This window comes from Salmo salar, chromosome ssa08 (assembly GCF_905237065.1).
Source record: "Salmo salar chromosome ssa08, Ssal_v3.1, whole genome shotgun sequence".
NCBI lineage: Eukaryota > Metazoa > Chordata > Actinopteri > Salmoniformes > Salmonidae > Salmo > Salmo salar.
In genome coordinates, this window is record NC_059449.1 from 21,711,498 (window position 1) to 21,736,864 (window position 25,367).

The window sequence follows — 25,367 nt, forward strand, 5'->3', positions numbered from 1 at the left end:
TCATTCACATACACAGACAATAACAATGTGTTGTAACACATATAGAGCGTGCCCAGGGAGAAGAAGAGCAGGTCAAGATGGAATATGGGCACCAACGCCTAAAAAACACTACATTCACAGTCATTCCTATTTCTCATACTAACTTCATTAAAACCACCATCACCGCTCCCGTCCTCCCAAGGCACGCTGACCAGCACATCGTAAGGGGATCCCCTGAATGACACAAACAGGAAGGCTTTTATACACAAGCCCACGCCCTTAATGAACAATCATACACCTGGCACAGGCAGACCAACATCGATGTGTTCAAAATAGGTTGATGGTTCTTCCCGTTACAAGTATTCAAATAGTTTTCATAAGTAGTACTTTTTACGGATCTGTATTCATACAGTTATAGTTACCTCCAAATTAACTATTTATTCCAACAGAAATAGTTACTTTCCAAAAAGCATAGTTCAAACTATCGTTATCCCAGGGCAGGTTAACTGTAAGGTATGTTTGTTATGTGTCAAGCCCCAGTAAGACTAGCTGTAGCCATTGGCGTCGGCTAATGGGGATCCTGACTAAATAAAAATCAATATGACCTTTTGTCTATATTCCCGGTTCTATGAAAAGGACAAAAACAATGTGTTCCAATAAACATGGATCTGATCTGTTATTGGTCCTTATTTATTAATTCATGCAACAGTGGATCACCTCACTAAGGGAACATAGACATGGTCCCACAACCACAAACAGACAGAGGTTTACTAAACAGCCACCCACGGCCTTCCACCCTGTCTCCCAAAACACAACCTCTCTTCTTGCGTGTTTCAAGGGTACGCACTTCAAGAATCAATAGGTACATATGAAAATGGAAGTAGCAACCGCAGATTTTCCCTTCATCAGCTTTTCATGACGTCACTCTGTATTCAGCTTCAAAGGAGAAGGTTTTGGTTCTATTCAACCAGTAAGTGACAAATACTGCTCTCACAAATACTGTTCTCCGTTCATTCATTGTCCTCATCCTTTACTGGTTGGGTTATTGTTAACATCTTTGTTTTTAGTGAGAGTTCAGTAAACTTACGAATACCTTTATTTCTTTATTTTATTTCACCTTTATTTTATCACGGAGTCAAACTGAGGCCAAGGTTTCTTTTACAGATGAGTCCAAAAATGACAGAAATCAAAATATATACACAAAATGCAAGCAGAAAGAAAAACACGGTCATACAAAACAACCACATTCATCAGTATTCAGGTCCTCAATCAGCTTTCTGAATTGCCCTAGAGGCACCAACACATTAGAATTAACAACATTTTGTAGACTGTTCGGATTGCTACTCAAATATCTACATGTGTTAGGTGCTATAATGACCCATAGTTGGATTACTGGTTGTGTTATTTTAAACCCATTTGTTTATTGTGAGTACTGTCAACCTCCAACTACCTACACATGGTATTGTAGGTACTATAGTGGCAAATGGTTGGGTCACTGGTTGTGTTATTTTGAACCCATTTGTTTATTGTGAGTACCGTCAACTTCCGACAGGGATGCATCTTTATGGGGGCTCATGGTCAAAATGACCTAGCTGTACAGGTGAAGATTGGCACAGATCCAACTCTTTCTCCCCAACCCCTCCCATCCTCAGTCCCTTCTCCACACATCAGATTCATTCCTCCTGTGCACCTCCCCTTGGCCAGGTAAACCATATAAATATTCAAACCTCAGTTAGCTACCCAGGGAGCTCTTGGTTGCCTCGAGACGTGGAGAAAGAGGGAGAGAGACAGGTGTAGACGTGCAACAGGTGGAGTTTCTCAGGATAAGGAGGAAATAAATGATCTTCACAAAACCACTGGGATTGAGACAGCGGTGCAAGGATGGGGCTTGTAGTAAGTCTGCATTGGACTTTTGATTATCAGGATTTTAATTGACTTATTTTGTTTTGTTTTCATCTTAACTAAAATTATTTTATTTTACAGTTCATACTTGCAAAAAATATTTAGCTCTATATTTTATGTTAATGGCTGCTTCTTAAGGGGATTTTATACATTTCTAAATGGAATTTCTATACCTGATTAGCAAAGAGGCACATTGATAGTTTACAGCTTCTCATAATTAATGTGTATTTTGACATACAGAAGGGGAAAGATGATTATAAACTGGCAGCGACCTCCGAGGACGATGGAAAGAAGAAGAGTGAAAAGCAGGTGAAGAAAGCGAAGGAAAAGACGGATATGGATGACCTGAAAAAGGAAGTTGACCTGGTGAGGAAAACTGATTATTTATTCATTTATTCATCTAATTTAGATGAGATGGACAGTGCACATGAATCCATATGCAATTTCTTTAAAATATATACAATGACATAGCTTTAAAAATGACTGTTTTCTATAAGAAAAGACAAAGTTGCACTGTAACAAAAAAATAACGTTTTTTTCCCACATGAAAAAAGACAACAGTTGACTATAGAATACTACAGCTCTAACTATAGAATTCTACAGTGAACTGTAGAATACTATACTATACACTGTAGCATCCCTCGATCATGTGTAGTACTTACTGTAGAATGTTGTAGTAAATATGACAGTATTATTGTTTTTTTTTAAACACTGTAGAAAATACTACAGTAATGTTCACAAAAACACAACAGTCCGCAAAAACACTACACTTATTTAACTTTATTAACTACAACAGTATTTTATTTGCATATACCCTGCCAATTCCATTCCCCCATATTGCATTGTGTGCCACCCATAAGTGAGAAATTATCCGTTCAGACTTCAATCCTACAAGTACAATGCTTTCTTTTAGTATTTTTTCAGTAGGTTTCCTGAAGGAGAAAACCTCCCCTTCTGTGTCAAAGATAATGAAACCAAAAAACTATAGTAAATAATATAGTAATGCAGTAATGTTATACGGTAATTTGGGTGGGGAAAGAATTGCTGCATTTCAAATGGTACTGTAATTCCATCCCACAGAATTCAGTACGATAACATTTTTTTTGGAGCTCCTAAAACCTTTTGACCACTAGTGGGTGCATGGTATTATTGTTTCTGGCTCATTACCATATTTTGAGGCTTGCCTTGTAAGAGGCTGTATTTGTTGCACCCATTAGCGAGAATGTTGTACCAATTTAACTGGTGTGTGTGGTAGTAGTGCCCAACAATTTCAAATGTATAGGGAACACATTTAATTGGCAGTAAGTCTTAAACCTTTAATGGTTGAGCATTTTGCGATGTCATTTTGGTCTGTTTTGCCCTGTAGTCACTGACAGTTTGGAAGCCTTTGTTAAGGCCTCTAGAAGTGCAAATGATATGAAACACAAAATATGAATTGATATGCTGTAATGTGTAAGCACTACCTAACAGCTAACCTGCTTGTACGAATCCCATGTCATGTAAAACACTGTGAAATACAAACCTCTTCTCTCCTCAATTAATTTCATTCATTCCAATTACAGTCAGTAGTGTTCACTTTTTTTTATCACATTTCCAACTTTAACTGTATATATAACTGTAAAACAACACATTTCACTGAACCTGGCCAGTGTGTGACAATAAAATATATATGTATATTTTTTTAACAGTATAATAGAGTCAATTCTATGATATTTTACTGTCATTACACAGTACTTGCTCTGATACTTTATTCATATTACAGTAGGCAATATGAAATACAGTAATTTACCACTAGCTGCTGTAAAATTCACGGCAACCCCTTTACAGTGTAAGCCTATTAATCTCTGTGGGCCGGAAAAGGTGCAGCACACAACCTATCAAGCCTGTATAAAGCTCTTTGGTTTCTAGATTTGCATTTGGGCACTCATTTGCATTTTCATTTACTTACTATTACTCTGCAGTGAGTCTTGGGGGCAGTTCTAAAACCCCAATAGCCTATGTTTAAACTTGAGAGAAACAGTAGCCTATCGCTGGCAACTGCTTTCTTACATGTAGCGAAATAGGAAAACGGATATGTGCACTGTGCAGTACTTTTTCAGGGCAGAAGGTAAAATTCCGTAATGGATCAGTCATGAATCAGAGCAATTCCATCCTTCATACAGAAACAAATGACTCTTCTATGGTTTAGATTCAAATCTATGCTGCATGACCTTGTCAAACATAGAATCAGTTCAAACTATTGGAGAAATGTGTTTCATCACTATATGTTCTGTTTAATTCTGCCAATGTGGAAAGATTAAAGAACAACCTAGTTCAACAAGCTCTCTCTCTCTCTCTCTCTCTCTCTCTCTCTCTCTCTCTCTCTCTCTCTCTCTCTGATTTAGGATGACCACAAGTTGACCTTGGATGAACTTAACAGGAAATACTGCACAGACTTAGCCAGGGTGAGTGAATATCTATGTGTGTTCATGTGTGTTCATGTGTGCCTCCGTTTGTAACATTGACAACCAGTTGGATCAGTAGCTCCTAAGGATGAAAGCTGACTGTAATTTGGAAGAGCATTGAAGTCTTGGAGGTTACGACACAAGGTCGTAGCGTTGGTAGAACTTCCTCTGCCTTCTAAGTCACAATGACATATGTCACGATAACACCGAATCGTAACATATGAAACATATCTATATCTTCCTAAAGTTTACACAGTTTGGAGTAAAATATATATTTTCAGATTGTGTGACATCCCTTTGCTTACTTTGTGCCTTGCTCTTTCCTCCTTCCCTCCCTCCTCCTTCCCCTTCACTTTACATTCTCCCTCTCTCCTTCTTCCCCCACCTAGGGTCTATCTTCGGTTCGGGCTAAGGAGCTTCTTCTTCGCGATGGCCCAAACACCTTGACTCCTCCCCGCACTACCCCTGAGTGGGTGAAGTTCTGCAAGCAGCTCTTTGGCGGGTTCTGCATGCTGCTGTGGATCGGAGCTGTGCTCTGCTTCATAGCCCACATTATCCAGGTCACCTCAGAGGAAGAGCCGACCAATGCTAATGTGAGAGTCATACAATCATAGAATTCAGAGATAATTTGAGACGAAGCCTCCAGTGCCTGAAAGGCTTTTCCTACTTAATGATAACGCAATATACTCATAATCATTCTGCCTCTTCTTAACAGTTGTACCTGGGTCTTGTGCTCGCTGTTGTCGTCATTATCACCGGTTGTTTCTCCTACTACCAAGAGGCCAAGAGCTCAAAGATCATGGACTCCTTCAAAAACCTGGTCCCGCAGGTTAGACTTCTGCCTTTTCAAACACCTCTGAGAAGAACTCTATCATATAGTTACGTGTACGGATGTTAATCGTGTCATCTTCCTTGTAGCAAGCCCTGGTTGTCCGTGACGGTGAGAAGAAGAACATCAACACTGAAGAAGTGGTGGTTGGCGATATAGTGGAGGTGAAAGGAGGAGATAGGATACCAGCTGATTTGCGTATCATCTCTGCCAGCGGCTGCAAGGTGGATTCTTAAAAATACATTAAGTCATGTGTCACACGCGTAAATGTAATTCATTCGTTGTTGTATTGACACAATTGTCTTTCCCCACTCAGGTGGACAACTCCTCCCTCACTGGTGAATCTGAGCCCCAAACTCGTAGTCCCGATTTTAGCAATGACAACCCCCTGGAAACCAGGAACATCGCCTTCTTCTCCACCAACTGTGTTGAAGGTAAATACCTTCTGTAACTATCTGCAATTATTGAATAGTTCAAATTACTTGTATAAATTTGTTATTTTAGGAGGGGATTCAAACCGGAGTTAAAAGTGCGTATATTGAACTTTATTCATTTTTTATACAGTGTTTATTTGTTTCTATTCTGTTTGTATTCTGCCATTGAACTTAAGCATGGGGGAAACGCCAGAAATGGAGGTGTGTCGGAGGTGTGTCTGACCTTGATTTAATACCCAAATAATTCCATCACCATTAATAAGGTCGAGCAAACATGTCGGTTATATGTGGAAAAGCATCTACTTTATTTTCCCCCGATAGCAGTAACAGCATTCTCCATGCACTGTAATTTATAAATTGATAAGAGCTAATTGATAAGAGCTAGGTAAATGAGTAATCCCCACAGTGAAGTATGAAATATGTGCCGTTATGCAGATTTTTTATTGTATGGCCTTATAACTTGCAGGGATTAAATTTGGAGACACACGCCAAATGGGATGACAAGGTAAAGAGTTGCGCCAAATTTAACCTTTGTGCCCTTTAGAATGTTTTAAACATATGCTCCAACGTTTCTTGTTTCTTTATTAGCCACTATCGTTTGGTGACTTTACACAATAACCACATATATTTAGTGTTCGTTCCCTTCTCTACATTCGTATCATTCCATCACATCGTTTGATTTAGCCTACCTTTCTCTTGTTCATCTGTAAACGCTGTCACGTCTTTGTGTCTGTGGCTGAGGGTCAACTAATAGTGTATACTATTTCATGAAGGCCAAATACAAATTGTAGTAAAAATAAATCGGGGGCATATAGGCTTGTTAAATCATTATGGTGCTCAAACCTATACACTGATCAAGACGCACAGCGCAACACTGTGCACAGTTCCATGATCAGTGTGGGCAATTAGGGTATGTTTATGATATCATACTATTTTATACTATTCTCCATATTATAATTATAAAACTATTATTGGCTAGACTACTTTCAACGTTACCATTGATTAACTGAATGTGGCAACTTTCAAAATGAATCAAAACACCTTTATTTGTGCATAAAGGCTTTATTTTTCCATGAAGTAGGATTCATGATTATTCCCTAAACATAAATAAAGTGTAAAATCAGTGTTTTAAAATGTACCCATGGGTTCTTAAACAGCCTTGAAAACGCATATTTGTCTCTATCGTTCTATATTCTCAACACATTCTCTACAATCAAGTCTTGTTGCGATCAAATTTAAATTTAAGGTACACAGTATTTAAAGAGATTACTTTAGATAAATTAACAGAAAAACTAATTAAACAAAAACTCCCTGATTGAATTGGTAGGCCACCAAGTTGGTGTGTTTTCTGAGGTTTAATTACATGTATTCAGTGCTCGCAAGGAAACCTTGTTAAGCACCTCCATAAAGTAAGTCTGAATACCAACTACTGAGAAGTGGGTAGGAAAGGGAGGCATAGGAAAAGTGTTGAATTGTCTGAATTGCCTCTTTGTGATTCTAAACAAGGAATCATCAATTTTTTTTCTTCAGCAGATGGTCAGGGGGCCGGAACATAATTGGCCGCAAGAAGACCAAACAGATATCATATTTGACTAAAACATCGTAATTTCAAACCTTGCTTACATTTGTATATGATCACGTGTCTCTCTTTTATGTGTGGGAATACTTGTGAACATATTTCCCAAATTAAAATCACCTGGAGCTGATTTCCTGGGGTTTAAATTTTAGTTTTAAATCCAACAATGAAAATGCCCCCCCCAAAGAAATATATATATATATTATTATAATATATTTTTTTATATTATTTTAACAATTTTGTTACATATATTTTTTTTCTGCTCAGAAATCATGGGGAGGCAAAATAAAACCACCCGCGTCCAAATTCGGCGCACGGGCCGCTAGTTGGAGAACCCTGTTCTAAACCATATTCTCAATTTTTGACCCTTCCAGGAACTGCCAGAGGTATCGTCATCAACACTGGTGACCACACTATCATGGGTCGTATCGCCGCCTTGGCTATGAGTCTGGAAAGTGGGCAGACGCCTCTCGGAATTGAAATTGACCACTTCATCGAAATCATCACCGGTGTGTCCGTCTTCTTCGGTGTGACTTTCTTAATCCTCTCCGTCATTCTGGGCTATGGTTGGCTGCCATCCATCATCTTCCTCATTGGAATCATCGTCGCTAATGTGCCAGAGGGTCTTCTGGCTACTGTAACTGTGAGTGCAGATGAAAAGTCATGTTTAACAAAAACTTTATAAAAAAAATATAAAACATTTTACAAAATATGTTTTTTTGTTATAACAACAAAACATATTTTGTCTAATTTTCAATGTTTTAACCCTCTGCTGTGGATTTCCATCTAAGGTGTGTCTAACTCTGACTGCCAAGCGTATGGCCAAGAAGAACTGCCTGGTGAAGAATCTGGAAGCTGTGGAGACCCTGGGGTCCACCTCCACAATCTGCTCTGACAAGACTGGCACCCTGACCCAGAACAGAATGACTGTGGCTCACATGTGGTTCGACAACCAGATACATGACGCTGACACCACAGAGAACCAGAGTGGTACCTCTTTCGACAAAAGCTCTGCCACCTGGGCTGCCCTGGCTAGAGTCGCTGGCCTGTGCAACCGAGCCGTCTTCCTGGCAGAACAGAACAACGTACCTATCCTCAAGAGAGATGTGAGTGGTGATGCCTCAGAGACTGCCCTGCTAAAGTGTATCGAGCTGTGCTGTGGGTCTGTCAAAGACATGAGAGAAAAGTACAGCAAAGTCGTTGAGATCCCCTTCAACTCCACCAACAAATACCAGGTAACCACGTGGGCTCTTTATACATAGTATCTGGTCAATCAAATCAAATCAAGCTTTATTTACACAGTACATTTCAGACATGAAATGCAACACAATGTGCTTCAAAGGAAAAAAGCAATGGAAAAAAAAACATGGAAGTAAAAACTGAAATATTTACTACACAATCAACATAAGAGGATAAAAAAAAACATAAAAATATTCAAAACTGAAAAACTGAACAAGTAAAATCCGTGGGTTGACAACGGGTTAAACTGAAATCTAAATGATGGTGTGATGGACTTAAAATCATGGATGGCTTTTCTCAATCAGCTTGTAACTGCTACTGGGTATCTACATCCAGTCAGCTTGTAACTGCTACTGGGTATCTACATCCAGTCAGCTTGTAACTGCCACTGGGTAACTACATCCAGTCAGCTTGTAACTGCCACTGGGTATCTACATCCAGTCAGCGTGTAACTGCCACTGGGTATCTACATCCAGTCAGCTTGTAACTGCTACTGGGTATCTACATCCAGTCAGCTTGTAACTGCTACTGGGTATCTACATCCAGTCAGCTTGTAACTGCCACTGGGTATCTACATCCAGTCAGCTTGTAACTGCCACTGGGTATCTACATCCAGTCAGCTTGTAACTGCCACTGGGTATCTACATCCAGTCAGCGTGTAACTGCCACTGGGTATCTACATCCAGTCAGTGTGTAACTGCCACTGGGTATCTACATCCAGTCAGCGTGTAACTGCCACTGGGTATCTACATCCAGTCAGCATGTAACTGCCACTGGGTATCTACATCCAGTCAGCTTGTAACTGCCACTGGGTATCTACATCCAATAAGTAGCCGTAACTTTACTTTACCAGGCTCACTGGTAACCTGCTGATTTATTTAAAATAAAGTCAACCCTCTTCATGGTGTCATCTCATCTTCCACTAGCTCTCCATTCATGAGGACAACACGGCCGGTGAGTCCAATCATCTGCTGGTGATGAAGGGAGCCCCTGAGAGGATACTGGACAGCTGCTCCACCATCTTGCTCCAAGGCAAAGAACATCCTCTGGATGACGAGATAAAGGAATCATTTCAGAAAGCCTACGAAGCGCTAGGAGGACTGGGAGAGAGAGTGCTGGGTAAGAGGGCACACCAATATGGAAACATTCATTCAAAGGTTTGGGAGCTAATGTACAGTCTTGAACATGCACAATTTGTTCTAAGTTGTTTCTGCCTCTGCGTCCTTTCCAGGTTTCTGCCATTTCCAGCTCCCTGATGACCAGTTTCCAGAAGGCTTTGACTTTGACTGTGAAGATGTGAACTTTCCCACTGAGAATCTGTGCTTCGTTGGCCTCATGTCCATGATTGACCCTCCCCGTGCTGCTGTGCCTGACGCTGTGAGCAAGTGCAGGTGTGCTGGAATCAAGGTATGGCAATATCATAGTAAACTCAAGACTCTTCGGCCATCACACATAGCAGCCACTGTGAACAGGCCACTCAACTTCCCGTCCTACCCTTAGGTTATCATGGTCACTGGGGATCATCCCATCACTGCGAAGGCCATTGCCAAGGGGTGGGCATCATCTCTGAGGGAAACGAGACTGTTGAGGAAATTGCTGCTCGTCTGAAAATCCCAGTTTCTGAGGTCAACCCAAGGTATGTTGAAGTTTGTTCGGGAACATTTCAGTGTATGTCATCACACTGTTTACACTTAAAGAGGAGTGACAGAAACCTATATTTTGCCATTTTGTGAAAAATACAATCCAGTTATATTTAGCATATATTTTAACTTTTCGTCTTTGTGCCATGCAGAGATGCCAAGGCCTGCGTTGTCCACGGTGGAGAGCTGAAGGACATGACCGCCGAAGAGTTGGATGACATCCTGAAGTATCACACTGAGATTGTGTTTGCCAGAACTTCTCCTCAGCAGAAGCTGATTATTGTGGAGGGTTGCCAGCGTCAGGTACTATTTAGTTAATGAATCCATGATTATGAGTCAGTCAGGATCATTGCATCCTTCGTTGCTAAGATCATTAAGGAGAGTGCACAGTTATGAACTTGAAAGTTATTAATAAACCATTATTAGGTACATTTGGGCAGTCGTATACAACATTTTTAACAGAAATGCAATGGTTCATTGGATCAGTCTAAAATGTTACACATACACTGCTGCCATCTAGGCGCCAAAATCTAAATTGCACCTGTGCTGGAATAATACATTATGGCCTTTCTCTTCCATTTAAAAGATGATGGAACAAAAAAAATACAAAAGAACGCATGTTTTTTTCTTTGTATTATCTTTTACCAGATCTAATGTGTTGTTTTCTCCTGCATTCATTTCACATTTCCACAAACTTCAAAGTGTTTCCTTTCAAATGGTATCAAGAATATGCATATCCTTGCTTCCGGTCCTGAGCTACAGGCAGTTAGATTGGGGTATGTCATTTTAGGCGAAAATTGGAAAAAAAGGGTCCGATCCTACTAAACACCTCTCTTACTTATCCACAGGGGGCCATTGTGGCTGTGACAGGTGATGGTGTGAACGATTCCCCTGCACTGAGGAAGGCTGACATCGGTGTTGCTATGGGTATCGCTGGATCTGACGTCTCCAAGCAGGCTGCAGACATGATCCTCCTGGATGACAACTTTGCCTCCATCGTGACTGGTGTTGAAGAGGGTATGAGGAGCTCTGCCGATGATTATCAATCTGCTGTGTCTTTCCATCCTTCTGTCATCACTCTGACTATCCCTTCCATCCTCTATTTTCCCCCCAGGCCGTCTGATCTTTGACAACTTGAAGAAGTCCATCACCTACACCTTGTCAAGTAAAATTCCAGAGATGACCCCCTTCCTCTTCTTGCTCCTCGCCAACATTCCACTGGCCCTAGGGACCGTCACCATCCTCTGCATCGACCTGGGAACTGACATGGTGGGTCTTTCAGATGGGGATATTCCTCCTTAGTGAACAATCTGATCATGTGTTCTGGTGCATCACCACGAACAATGTTCGTGATCATTTCAGAGGTTGTTCAGAAGATATTTTCACAAACATCGAAGTGACCAACGATATGTTTCTAATTCGGGTGATTTTTTCCCATCGTTACCTTCAAGATCCCCGCTATCTCCCTGGCCTATGAACAAGCTGAGAACGACATCATGAAGAGACAGCCACGGAACCCCAAAACAGACCGACTGGTGAACGAGAGACTCATTAGTGTGGCCTATGGTCAATTTGGTAAGGCTTCTGTTTTGCCTTCCCTCAAAGCAGGTCTTTTTGAGTTGTATGTTGACCAGTCTGTTTCATAGCACATTTACAATCTGATCAATGTCTCTTCACTGACAAAATACTTGGTCACACTTTATTAGGATAGTCCATCTGTATTATCAACAAAACATCATACTATCAACAGACTATCAGTTGATTAGCAACTGCTTGCCATGGTTAGAGTAAGGTAAAGTTATGGTTAGGACTAGGGTTAGTAGATAGTTAGTTGAAATGTAACTGATGTTAGTCTGTAGATAGTCCATCTGTGGATGCTCTACAGACTATCCAAGTAAAGTGTTATCAAATGCTCTCCTCCTTTTTCCTCTTCACAGGAGTGATGCTGGCCGCAGCCGGCTTCTTCACATACTTTGTAATCATGGCTGAGAACGGGTTCTATCCCATGGATCTGCTAGGAATCCGTTTGGACTGGGAAAACCAGTATATCAACGACTTGGAGGACAGCTACGGCCAGCAGTGGGTGAGTACACAAACGCTGCTCTGCCTTGGATCAGGGTTGTTGCACAGGTTGCATTTCGGATAGTCAGTGGACGAATAGTCACTGCCAGAGAGACAGGTCTGTAGCCTCGGCACTGCACCTCACAACCCCCAACGTCCTCTCCGTGCTTTGGGCTTCGCAGACAGCTGGCTACTATTCCTCCATCTGTGCACTTGTGGATGCCACTGCTGTCGCTGGCTCACATTCTCACCACACATTTAGTAACATTGTAATTAACATGTTCCCCCTTCTCCCCTCTGTTTCCCTATCTACCCACATCTCTTCCCCTCTCTCTTGCTCGGTCTCTCTCTCTCTCCCTCTTGCTCTCTCTCCCCCCTCTCTCTTTCTCCCCATCTCTCTCTCTCTCCCCTTATCCTTCAGACATATGAGAGCAGAAAGATTATTGAGTTCACCTGCCACACAGCATACTTTGCCGCTGTCGTGATTGCACAGTGGGCCGTTTTGATCGTCTGTAAGACCAGGAAGAACTCCTTCTTTCAGCAGGGACTAATGAAGTAAGTACACACATCGATCTCCGTGGTCTGGGTCCTAAGACACACACACACGTTCATACAGCCCTGCGACTCACTTCAAAAATCAATATCCACCCTGTTGGTTTTAAATCCCTTAAAATGTATTTTTCCTCCCACCTCAGGAACCGTGTTCTCATCTTCGGACTTTGTTCGGAATCCGCCCTGGCTCTCTTCCTGTCCTACTGTCCTGGAATGGACATTGCCATCAGAATGTACCCACTCAAGTGAGCAATAGACCCTTCAGATTATCTTATGCTCTTCTGTATACCAACTTGGAACAAAGGTCACCCTCTTTTTTAAAAGATGAGTGGTAAAATGGGTGGATATTATAAAGGGCGGAAACTACTGCGGTCTCACAGGATCAGTTAGGGCTCACTAGCTAGCTGAAGTGTGATGGGGTTTGCTGCCCAACCAAGAGAGAAAACACAGCTCCAGTGTAATGGGGTTTACTGCCCAACCAAGAGAGAAAACACAGCTCCAGTGTAATGGGGTTTACTGCCCAACCAAGAGAGAAAACACAGCTCCAGTGTAATGGGGTTTACTACCCAACCAAGAGAGAAAACACAGCTCCAGTGTAATGGGGTTTACTACCCAACCAAGAGAGAAAGCACAGCTCCAGTGTAATGGGGTTTACTACCCAACCAAGGGAGAAAACACAGCTCCAGTTTAAAGATGTTTACTACCCAACCAATAGAGAAAACACAGCTCCAGTGTAATGGGGTTTACTGCCGAACCAAGAGAGAAAACGGAGCTCCCGTGTAATGGGGTTTGCTGCCCAACCAAGAGAGAAAGCACAGCTCCAGTGTAATGGGGTTTACTGCCCAACCAATAGAGAAAACACAGCTCCAGTTTAGTGGGGTTTACTGCCCAACCAAGAGAGAAAACACAGCTCCAGTGTAATGGGGTTTACTGCCCAACCAAGAGAGAAAACACAGCTCCAGTGTAATGGGGTTTACTGCCCAACCAAGAGAGAAAACACAGCTCCAGTGTAATGGTGTTTACTACCCAACCAAGAGAGAAAACACAGCTCCAGTGTAATGGGGTTTACCACCCAACCAAGAGAGAAAACGCAGCTCCAGTGTAATGGGGTTTACTACCCAACCAATAGAGAAAACACAACTCCAGTGTAATGGGGTTTACTGCCCAACCAAGAGAGAAAACGCAGCTCCAGTGTAATGGGGTTTACTACCCAACCAAGAGAGAAAATGCAGCTCCAGTGTAATGGGGTTTACTACCCAACCAAGAGTGAAAACACAGCTCCAGTTTAGTGGGGTTTACTACCCAACCAAGAGAGAAAACGCCGCTCCAGTGTAATGGGGTTTACTGCCCAACCAAGAGAGAAAACACAGCTCCAGTGTAATGGGGTTTACTACCCAACCAAGAGAGAAAACACAGCTCCAGTGTTTATTTTACTAGGCAAGTCAGTTAAGAACAAATTCTTATTTACAATGACAGCCTAGGAACAGTGGGTTGTTCAGGGGCAGAATGACAGATATTTACCTTATCATCTCAGGGATTTGATTTAGCAACCTTTCGGTTACTGACCCAACGCTCTAACCACTAGGCTACCTGCCGCCCCAATGGGGTTTACTGCCCAACCAAGAGAGAAAATGCAGCTCCAGTGTAATGGGGTTTACTGCCCAATCAAGAGAGAAAATGCAGTTCCCAGATTTACGCTCAATTTATTCCTTTTTTATTCTCCTTCCCTCTTTCCACTTGTCTTTCATTCACTTTTACATCAAATCCTTTTATTTTCTATTTCGTTGTCTTTTTCCTCAGGCCTTTCTGGTGGGTATGTGCATTTCCCTACACCCTGCTCATCTTCATCTATGATGAGGTTAGAAAATACATAATGCGACGGAGCCCAGGAGGTAAGTGCTCAGGGACTAGCCGACAACAAGTTTTTAAGTTAACGCCGACAATTGGTCGTCACTGTCAATTATTGTACAATAACATGACAATGACATGTAGGATTGGGAGTGCGGGATTATATAATTTGTCTCATGGAGATTTGCAGTGTGGCAAGATGAAATCGAACTAATTTGTTTCTTCTCTCGGGAATTGTCTCTTCTTTCAGGTTGGGTGTACCAAGAGACATACTATTGAGACAAAGAGGCTGTCCCAGGATCACTCAATGTCACTCTGCTGCAGTATTGCCTTATAATGTAATCGTTCATTTTTACAATGATATTAAACTCATTTGCCTTTGATAGACAATTCTCAGACCTTTCTTGATAGTTCATTCCTGTAGCTCTTTAAGAGTCTCGGTTGCACTTTACTATTCATCTTTATGGAGTCAGATTGCATAGTCTTATTACGGGGTATCATCAAGCATGAAAGAGCAGCATCACACATCCAATACCCGATCACCCTAAAAAACTTTGGAGATCTCATTCCAGATCCAACATGGATCGATCTGAAATGAGCAGCAAAAACAACAGGTCACAATGTCAACAGTAGCCTATACCTGGGAAATGTGTTTAGGCCTACCTTTACTTGTAAATGAAGTCCATTCGTCTGTCCTTACATTAGAAAACGTTTCAATCAAATCATTCTGTATTTTGTTTGATGTAGGCCTATCCGAAGACACGGTGGAAGTGTCTGGGTTCATCATTACTCCTAAATGCTTAATCTTTTTTTCCTAAGCTTGTCTTTCTTCAAAATGTCACTGATTTCCTTTAGGCTACCTAAACATGAGAATAACTGTTAATTAGCCTATACGAACTTGTAAAACGTAGTCAGTGTGTGTGAAACAAACGGTGAAAAAGAGTGTCACCATGTGGTGGTCTCTGATAAAGGTGCTGGTTTAGATTGTAGGTGCAACTGTCCCAGCGTCCCGGTTAGAGGACGGAAATGACCAGTAGTTTCACGTTTTTAATGTCACATGCACAAGTACATTAAAATGCCTTTCTTTCAAGCTCTAACCCCAGCAATGCAGTAATCAATAACAATGTAATACTACAAATAACAAGGTAGAACAAAAACACACACGATATTAAAAGAAGAAAGAAGTAAGTAAGCATACTATATACAGGGTTAGTTCCAGTACCATATGTGTAGGGCTACTGGATCAATAGAGACAGATACACAGTTCACACGTTTATTACTACACTAAAGACACACACACATCAGCCAGGAAGTGGACTAGTGAAAGTCTAAGTGATAGTTGTTTCAAGAACAGAGAGAGAAATACACAAATCAAATAAAAAAATCTAATTTTATTTGTCACATGCTTTGTAAACAACAGGTGTAGACTAACAGTGAAATGCTTACTTAGGGGCCCTTCCAAACAATGCAGAGAGAAAAATAGAGAAATAATAGAAAAACAATACTACCAGAATAAATACACAATGAGTTGGGGGATATGAGGTAATTGAGGTAGATATGTACATATAGGTAGGGATAAAGTGACTAGGCAACAGGATAGATCATAAACAGTAACAGCAGCATATGTGATGAGTCAAAATAGTTCAAAAGGCTCAATACAGAGAGTAGGACAGGATAGGGTATTACAATGTGTTATATAGCAGTAAGGCTATAGCAACACAGTGCTATGGTAGCAAATAGCAGGAATGTAGAAAATGGAAGGTAATGGCGTAAACATGTAGCACTAAGTAATTAGCAAAGGCCTAACAGGCTAAGCATAGCACAGGTTGTAAACACACTATGTACAGGGGGCTAGGCTAACCTAACACACAATAGGAACCAGGCAGACTAGCATAGGCATCAGCTGTTAGAATACTAGGCTAATATGTCAAAGGCTATGGGTTACTGTACACAGTACAGCTAATAGCATTGGTTAGTAGGGATAGCATAACATACAGCACAGTAGTGTAAACAATAGTATCTAGAAGTAGCATGCTAAGCTACCGATGCTAAGCTAGCATGTAAACAACAGTACGGCCATGGGGGCAGCCATCTTGGGTTGCTTAACACAAACACGGCGGCCATCTTAAGGCCTTAGCAAACAATGGACCAAGGCTGTACTGCCTGGCTGAAGCACACAGGACTGGATAAATGGACTATGCAACATGATATACTACACCAGGACTTGACAAAAAGACAAACATCGAAGGTGGATATAGAAATGTAGTTACATAGTTATACACACTGGGCATAAGTTCTAGCAGAAGATCCCTGACTCGGCAAAGTCCACAGTAAGGTTGAGCAAGGTTCACGAGGGAGAGGTCCACCGGTGACGCCCTCTCTGTTGGTGCAGCCAGGAGGTTTGTCAACTTGCTTGCCCTCTCAGAAGGTGCCATCAGGCGTCCACCCTCCTAGCAACCGCCCCTAGTAACCAAACAGAGTGGTCAGGGGTGGAGGTGTGAACAGACAGTTTATAACCTGGGGTAACCTCTGATGGGGCTGGAGAGTCTCAAAGTGTGTGCCTCTATCTCCCAAGGTCAGAGAAAGGGTTTGAGAGAGAGTTTTGTACAATCTGTGCCCACATATCGTCTCCTGGCCTGTCCACAAACTGGAAGAATTATAGTCTAAACAGAGGTGCTGTCCGTGTAGCACAACAGAGTTAAACTGCCCAGAGGCGCTGTCCATTCAGCAGTGCTGAATCCTGGCCTCGGCCTAAGCTACAGAATATATGGAGACTGTTTAGTACCAAAAATACAATATATATAAACAATAATAATAATGTTTCCTGATCTTTCTTATCGCTCAGATATATAGCCCTACAAATGGAGGTGTCATAATAACCCATTAAACCTAGCGGTCAAACAGGGAAATGGTTCGAAACGTTTTTTCCAAAAAGATTTGGCATGGATCCTCAGATCCTCAAAAAGTTCTACAGCTGCAACATCGAGAGCATCCTGACCGGTTGCATCACTGCCTGGTACGGCAATTGCTCGGCCTCCGACCGCAAGGCACTACAGAGGGTAGTACGTATGGCCCAGTATATCACTGGGGTTAAGCTGCCTGCCATCCAGGACCTCTACACCAGGCGGTGTCAGAGGAAGGCCCTAAAAATTGTCAAAGACCGCATCCACCCTAATCATAGACTACTACCGCATGGCAAGCGGTACCGGAGTGCCAAGTCTAGGACAAAAGGCTTCTCAACAGTGTTTACCCCCAAGCCATAAGACTCCTGAACAGGTAATCAAATGGCTACCTGGTCTACTTGCATTGTGTGCCCCCCCAAAACCCTCTTTTTACGCTGCTGCTACTCTCTGTTTTTCATATATGCATAGTCACTTTAACTATACATTCATGTACTTACTACCTCAATTGGCCCGACCAACCAGTGCAACCGCACATTGGCTGACCGGGCTATCCGCATTGTGTCCCACCACCTACTACATGCCAACCCCTCTTAAACACTACTGCTACTCTCTGTTCATCATATATGCATAGTCACTTTAACCATATCTACATGTACATACTACCTCAATCAGCCCGACTAACCGGTGTCTGTATGTAGCCTCGCTACTGTTATAGCCTCGCTACTGTTATAGCCTCGCTATTCTATATAGTATCGCTACTGTTATTTTTCACTTTCTGTTTACGGTTGTTTTTATTTCTTTACTTACCTATTGTTCACCTAATACCTTTTTTGCACTCTTGGTTAGAGCGTGTAAGTAAGCATTTCACTGTAAGGTCTACACCTGTTGTATTCGGCGCACGTGACAAATAAACTTTGTGTAACAAGTGTCGTTGTATGTGGACCAAAACGCAGCGGGTATATTAATCATCTTCTTTTATTGAAGGAAAAACAAAACACTTACACAAAACAAACGACAAAACAGTCCCATCAGGTGCTCAGACTAAACAGGAAACAACCACCCACAAACACAAGAGAAAATAAACCTACTTAAATATGGCCTCCAATTAGAAGCAACGACAACCAGCTGCCTCTAATTTGAGATCGTTCCAAAACCCCAACATAGAAATAGAAAAACCAGAACAATACATAGAAATACAAAATATAGAACATACACCAAAAACCCCAAAACACACAAAACAAACACCCCCTGCCACGCCCTGACCAAACTACAATAACAAACAACCCCTTTTACTGGTCAGGACGTGACACTTTGATTTGATGTGATGTGTCTGTATATTGTTTATTTTATGCCACGTATCGGTTGTAACTGTTGATCGCTACATCAGTCTATGGCTGAACTGAGTTGAGCAGTGTCATTGTGTCGGATGACAAGAAATAAACGGCCATCAGAGGTTATGTGTATCTTGGCTACATTGGTATTTAGGCCTACATTTGGCAAACCTTTTTGTCAATTTTGGTTAATAGCCTTGGCCCATGTCATTCGGTCAACGCTAGCTGGCCTGACCACGTGATCTAACTAGCCAGCTAAATATGATTACCTGAGGTTGCTACTAATTAATAGTAACACTCTAGCTAGTGCTTGCTAATAGGCTGGCGTACAGTAATCTGTCATACCACATTAACTCAATTGGATTGAGGTCTGGGCTTTGACTAGGCCATTCCAAGACATTTAAATGTTTCCTCTTAAACCACTCAAGTGTTGCTTTAGCAGTATGCTTAGGGTCATTGTCCTGCTGGAAGGTGAACCTCCATCCCAGTCTCAAATCTCTTGAAGACTGAAACAGGTTTCCCTCAAGAATTTCCCTGTATTTAGCACCATCCATCATTCCTTCAAATTCTGACCAGTTTCCCAGTTCCTGCCGATGAAAAACATGGGGATGGTGTTCTCTGGGTGATGAGAGGTGTTGGGTTTGCGCCAGACATAGCGTTTTCCTAAAAAGCCAATCAGAGAAGGGGGTTCAGGTACCGTCCAGTAGCATTGCACTCACTCCCTCCTGGCTAGCTCGCCAAATGTTGGTTCCGTTTTTCTGGGTTCCTTATTTGTTCAGTAAATAAAATGGAGCAGAGAAAAACGGAACCAAAACTTATCAAGAATATATGAATTAAACCGTATTGCTGTATTATATTGTGATTCACAGTAGCGCCATTATGTATTGTGATTTACTGATATGTATGCATTGAATTATTCTACACTTTCTCTGTCCTTGTGTGGTAACTGCACATGACAGCTTGGTTGTAACCAGCAGTGCAACCTTGTAGCCTTGTCCATCTTCTTAAAGCAGGAAAAGAGAGAGCCGTAAAAGGACATCTTCTGCAACATCAACTGTATCAACCTACCATATTATTTCACACAAGGCTTTATTACTAAAAGCTACACATTTAAAAGGATTAAAAAGAGACATGTTTAATATGGATTAAAGGAGAGCAATGAGACCTGAGATGTCTACACGGTGAGGGTATGACCTTTGACCCTCTGTAACATTATCACTCATCATTAGTTCATTATCCGGATTATCCGTAATCATGGTAGCACCCACATGAATGTAGAAGTATTTAGAAACATATTTTATTCTTATTTGCAATAAAAGTGACTCCAAAATGACACAATACGTTATTTACCATTCATTTCTATTGGGCACAAAATAGTCTAAAACACAACCTAAACGAACTGAAAATGCATCCAACAAGTTCGTAGAGTCACATCCCTGATGTAGTCATTGCATGCTAACAATATGGTACCAAATACTATAAAGTAGTCAAAAATACTTTGGACTACTTTATTGATTAGAATCTTTAGGGGTGTCAATCATCTTTACCATTACCTTTTTGAGAAAAAGAAACATTACCAGGTAGGCCAGTTGAGAACAAGTTCTCATTTACAACTGTGACCTGGCCAAGATAAAGCAAAGCAGTGCGACACAAACAACAACACAGAGTTACACATGGAATAAACAAACATACAGTTAATAACACAATAGAAAAGTATATATACAGTGTGTGCAAATGAAGTAAGGAGGTAAGGCAATAAATAGGACATAGTAGCGAAGTAATTACAATTTAGCAAATTAACACTGGAGTGATAGATGTGCAGATGATGATGTGCAAGTAGAAATACTGGTGTGCAAAAGAGCAAAAAAGTAAATAAAAACAATATGTGTCACGTCCTGACCAGTAGAAGGGGTTGTTTGTTATTGTAGTTTGGTCAGGGCGTGGCAGGGGGTGTTTGTTTAGAGTGTTTCGGGGTTTGTTGGGTAATGATCTATGTTAGTATATTTCTATGTTTAGTCTAGTATGTCTATTTCTATGTTTAGTTAATTGGGTTGACCTTCAATTGGATGCAGCTGCACTTCATTGCTTCTAATTGAAGGTACTATTTAAGAGGGGTGTTTTTTCTATGGGATTTGTGGGTAGTTGTTCCGTGTGTAGCTGTGTGCCTCACAGGACTGGTTGTCATCATTGTTTCGTTTTTTTCGTATTAAAGAAAATGAGCATACACATTCCCGCTGCATTTTGGTCCACTCCTTACGACAGCCGTGACAGAACTACCCACCACAAACGGACCAAGCAGCGGAGGAAGGAGCAGCAGGTGGATTATAAGGAGTCATGGACATTGGAGGAGATCCTGGACGGGGCAGGACCATGGCACCAGGCTGGGGAGTACCAGCGCCCTAAGGAGGAGCTGGAGGCAGCCAAGGCGGAAAGGTGCCATTACGAGGCGTTATACGCGCCAATTGGCAAGTGTGAGAGGCAGCCCCAATAAATGTTTTGGGGGGGGCACACGGGGAGAGTGGCTAGGTCAGGTAATAGACCTATGCCAACTCCCCGTGCTTATTATGGGGAGCAAGGGATCATGAGAGCACCGGTGTATGCGGAAGTGCGCACGATCTCGCACAGTCCGGTGCGAGCGATCCCAGCCCCTCACAAGTGCCGTGCTAGAGTGGGCATCCAGCCGGGTAGGAGTATGCCTGCACAGCACATCTGGCCACCAGTGCGCCTCCTAGGCCCAGGCTACCCTACGCCTGCTCTACGCACGGCAGCCATCAGGCCTCTGCACAGCCCAGTTCGCCCTGTGCCAGCACTCCGCTCGTGCAGGGCTACTGTTACCATCCAGCCAGGACGGGTTGTGCAGGCGGTGCGCTCCAGACCGCCGGTGCCTACTCATGACCCAGTGTATCCAGTTCCCGCTCCTCGCACTAGCCTTGAGGTGCGTGTTTCCAGTCTGGCGCCTCCAAAGCCAGCACCACGCACCAGGCCTCCAGTGCGTCAGCCCAGTCCAGTACGTCCTGTTCCCGCTCCTCGCACTAGCCTTGGGGTGCGTGTCTCCAGTCTGGTACCTCCAGTACCAGCCCCACGCACCAGGCCTCCAGTGCGTCAGCCCAGTCCAGTTCGTCCTGCTCCTGCACCTCGCACTAGCCCTGTGGTGCGTGTCCCTAGTCTGGCGCCTCCAAAGCCAGCCCCACGCATCAGGCCTTCAGTGCGCAGTCCCCGTCCAGAGCTTCCGGCGACAGTGCCCCGTCCAGAGCTTCCGGCGACAGATCCCCGTCCAGAGCTTCCGGCAACAGTTCCCCGTCCAGAGCTTCCGGCGACAGTGCCCCGTCCAGAGCTTCCGGCGACAGTACCCCGTCTAGAGACGGCCCACAGTCCGGAGCCAGCAGAGACGGCCCACAGTCCGGAGCCAGCAGAGACGGCCCACAGTCCAGAACCGGAGACCCCAGAGTCGCCCTCCAGTCCGGAGACCCCAGAGTCGCCCTCCAGTCCGGAGACCCCAGAGTCGCCCTCCAGTCCAGAGACCCCAGAGTCGCCCTGCAGTCCGGAGCTCTCCAGAGTAACCCTCCAGTCCGGAGCTCTCCAGCGACGCGCATCAGCCCGAGGTCTCCAGCGACGCGCATCAGCCCGAGGTTGAATTATTTTGAGCATACATACAATATATTGCACATCTTTATCAAGGCTGTCAGTATTTTTGGACCCCCACCGTAGTAACAGTCAGAAGAGATGGTAGACCTGTCGACTATTTTGAAGGAGGTTTGTGCAGAAATAAGGCTCTAACAGTTCAAGTTGAAAAGATTGGCAGTGATGTCACTCAAGTATATTCTTCTTACTTGCTACAGATATTTGCATGCTTCGATTTAGTGCTTCTCAACTGTACCGAACCATCATTACATACAGTACACTGGATCAGGAGTTTACTGTATCACCAATCAAGTTACTTTATTATCTTTGACAGTCAGTCTTTGTTGTCGAGTTACATACAGTATGAACACAATATCAAATGCTTATATTTGGTTGTTGATCTCCTATATGGGTCCCAAAAGATGATCCAAGATCTTTTCAGTGGTTCAACCAGCTGTCACTAAAAAACTCCTCGACCAATCAGATTCATTTAGAGAGACGAGAGCCCCGGTGGTGTCTGTCGCCATTTCATCCTCACTGGTTAAGCCGACCCAACTCTCAATATCCACTTGGAGCAAGCGTGAAGTGTAAAATCTATTGTATGGACATTATAATGACCCATGTTTGTAGTCCTGGAGCTCCTGAACATGTTGATGTACAGAGTAAACAAATCTGCAGGAAGCTGAAAGGAAAGGGGGAGTGTAACAGGGTGAAGATAGCCCTGTGTTGCTATTGCATTGAATATGCTCCTGGATAGATTCCCTTTGTCTGGTTACTTTCAGGTTAACGAAGTGACTAAGCAGACTTGTTCCACCTTTCTATTAAAGAAGAGTACGATAGTGGTATGATAGTGTGCTCTGGACACAAGCCGGATCAGGAAGAGGCTGCTGCTGGACTCCAAGCTGCCAACTGGAACGGTTGCGTTTTTAATGAATTGTTGATAAGCATTTTGATAAACTAAGAGTAAAGTAAAGACTATTGTTGTTTGTTTCCTTGGTGTGACAGCTTGGAGGCCAACAAAGTAGAATGCACAAGCGGTTATTGAATTGTTTAGATGTATTATAATCTGTCTGTGCATTTGAAGGCGAAGGCTAATATTTGACCATTGAGCTTTACTTTCTGTAGTTATATTGTATTTGCCTGTGGGCCTGGTTCACTGTTTGCTGTGTTCAACTAAACTAACTGAGTGATGTGTGATATCTATCCACTGAATCTATCCATTGTGTACCTAACCTAAATAAAAACCTGCAACTAGGTGCATTAAAGGGATAGTTCACTCAAATTGCAAAATAACATATTGGTTTCCTTACCCTTTAAGCAGTCTATGGACAAGGTATGACAGCCATCCATGCTTTGGATCATTATCCCTGGTACTGTTTCCAAATGCTAATGTTTGACCATGACTTGAATGGGATTTGTGCCACAAATGCAAAAACGTCAGCAACTGGTTAGCAATTGGAAACCAAAGCATAGATTGCCGTCATACCTTGTCATAGACTGCTTACAGGGTAAGGAAACCAATGTGTAGTTTAGTCATTTGGGTGAAGAATCCCTTTAAGTAAGCTCCTGAATTTAGGAGTTTGTATACAGCCTTTCATGCTTTTCCACATGTGAGTCGATGCAACTTGTAATAACGAATATTTTATAGTCTTGTGATAAACGTGTAATATGTTTAATTCCGTGTCTGATCTGTTTCCACGACCATGTATCCATTTGACGTCTTCATTGACTGTCCAATCCAACAAGAATCTGTTTGTTAAAGGAGTTCTGGAAACGCCCTGAATTTGCTTGCGGCTGTTACGTACGATATGAATATGTCAACAGCTAGCCTTTGTTTTCCATTTTCCCTCTATGGATCTTCCTGGTATGATAGTTCCCTTGTCCATCGTCACAGATAGCTTACAGAGACAGTGGTAACCATGGAGATGTCTGGGGACCTTGTTTATACCAATGAAGATGTTTTCTGGGAACCGTTTGGAGTTGACAACCATAACTATGTCTTTGAAGAGTCCATGTGTGAAACTCCAGATATGTCTACTGACTACCAGACTGGGAATGAAGTGACCCCAAGAAGCACACCACAACCTGGTTACTCAGGTAAGGGGGGCACACACACACACACACACACACATTCCATCCTTTTATCCCTTATGTTATATTCAGACAGTTCACATTACTGTAGTTAATAGAAAGTCCTTCTCTGGTCAGGTTCTGATAGCTCATGGAAGAGACCCTTCCTTGTTGCTGCAGTGTCTCTGGGGCTGCTGTGTGTTCTCCTACTGGCTGAGATCATTGGCTTGTCAGTCTCCTGTAAGTGTGACACGTACAATTATGCTTCTCATTTATTTATGGGTAACAAGTATGAAATGGTTTAGAAAGCAACCATTGCTTCATCTGTTTTTAGATCACGTTCACATTGGCTTTGTCTGTCTATAACTTGCCAATCTTAAGAATTTGCTTTCTGGTCAATGAGTTTATATTTATTTTCTTTGTAGAATATTGATTAAATTCATTGTGATTTCACCTTGTAAATAACTGTGTTTTTCTGTTCACCTTTTTGGTCTCTGGATATGCTGCTAATATTCTCAACAACAGATCTGTTTGTTTTTTCAACAAAAAATATTTCATATTTCCCTATGTAACAAACACCAATAAATAATATGGTGTGGCTGCAGTTCTGGATTTTCTGGAAGCCAATTTACTGTTGCAAAAAAAATACGGAGATTTCTGCGCATGCGGCATCCACCAGCCTACCTGTGTTCATTTGCTGCTCGGTGACTCCACGGCCGCTTGTATGCATAACAGTTTCAACAAACGTAGGTCTTTGTCTGTTGGAACAGTAGGCCATTGCAAACATAATTATGACACAAACAGTTTGTCTAGCAATTTCATTTTTTCAGGGGGGGGAATAATATGCAGCTATTTAGGCAAGCTATGTGTAGTTTACACAGCATATCAAACATGCTAGAAACAGACAGGCAGTCAATAGCGATTTTAATGATATTTTT

General features: G+C 42.4%; 1 protein-coding gene across 1 annotated transcript; it reads left to right on the plus strand.

The window, feature by feature from the left end:
* Window positions 1-1,636: 1,636 nt before the first annotated feature.
* LOC106610479 (sodium/potassium-transporting ATPase subunit alpha-1) lies at window positions 1,637-14,887 on the plus strand. The gene is given in 22 exon segments (XM_045722983.1): window positions 1,637-1,872; window positions 2,122-2,247; window positions 4,266-4,325; window positions 4,715-4,918; window positions 5,041-5,154; window positions 5,244-5,378; window positions 5,471-5,588; window positions 7,539-7,807; window positions 7,956-8,399; window positions 9,330-9,522; window positions 9,635-9,810; window positions 9,904-9,952; window positions 9,955-10,039; window positions 10,196-10,346; window positions 10,892-11,060; window positions 11,158-11,312; window positions 11,495-11,618; window positions 11,981-12,126; window positions 12,526-12,659; window positions 12,800-12,901; window positions 14,457-14,548; window positions 14,755-14,887. Coding segments are annotated over 22 exon segments (3,087 nt in total). The 5' UTR covers window positions 1,637-1,860; the 3' UTR covers window positions 14,784-14,887.
* Window positions 14,888-25,367: the final 10,480 nt, after the last annotated feature.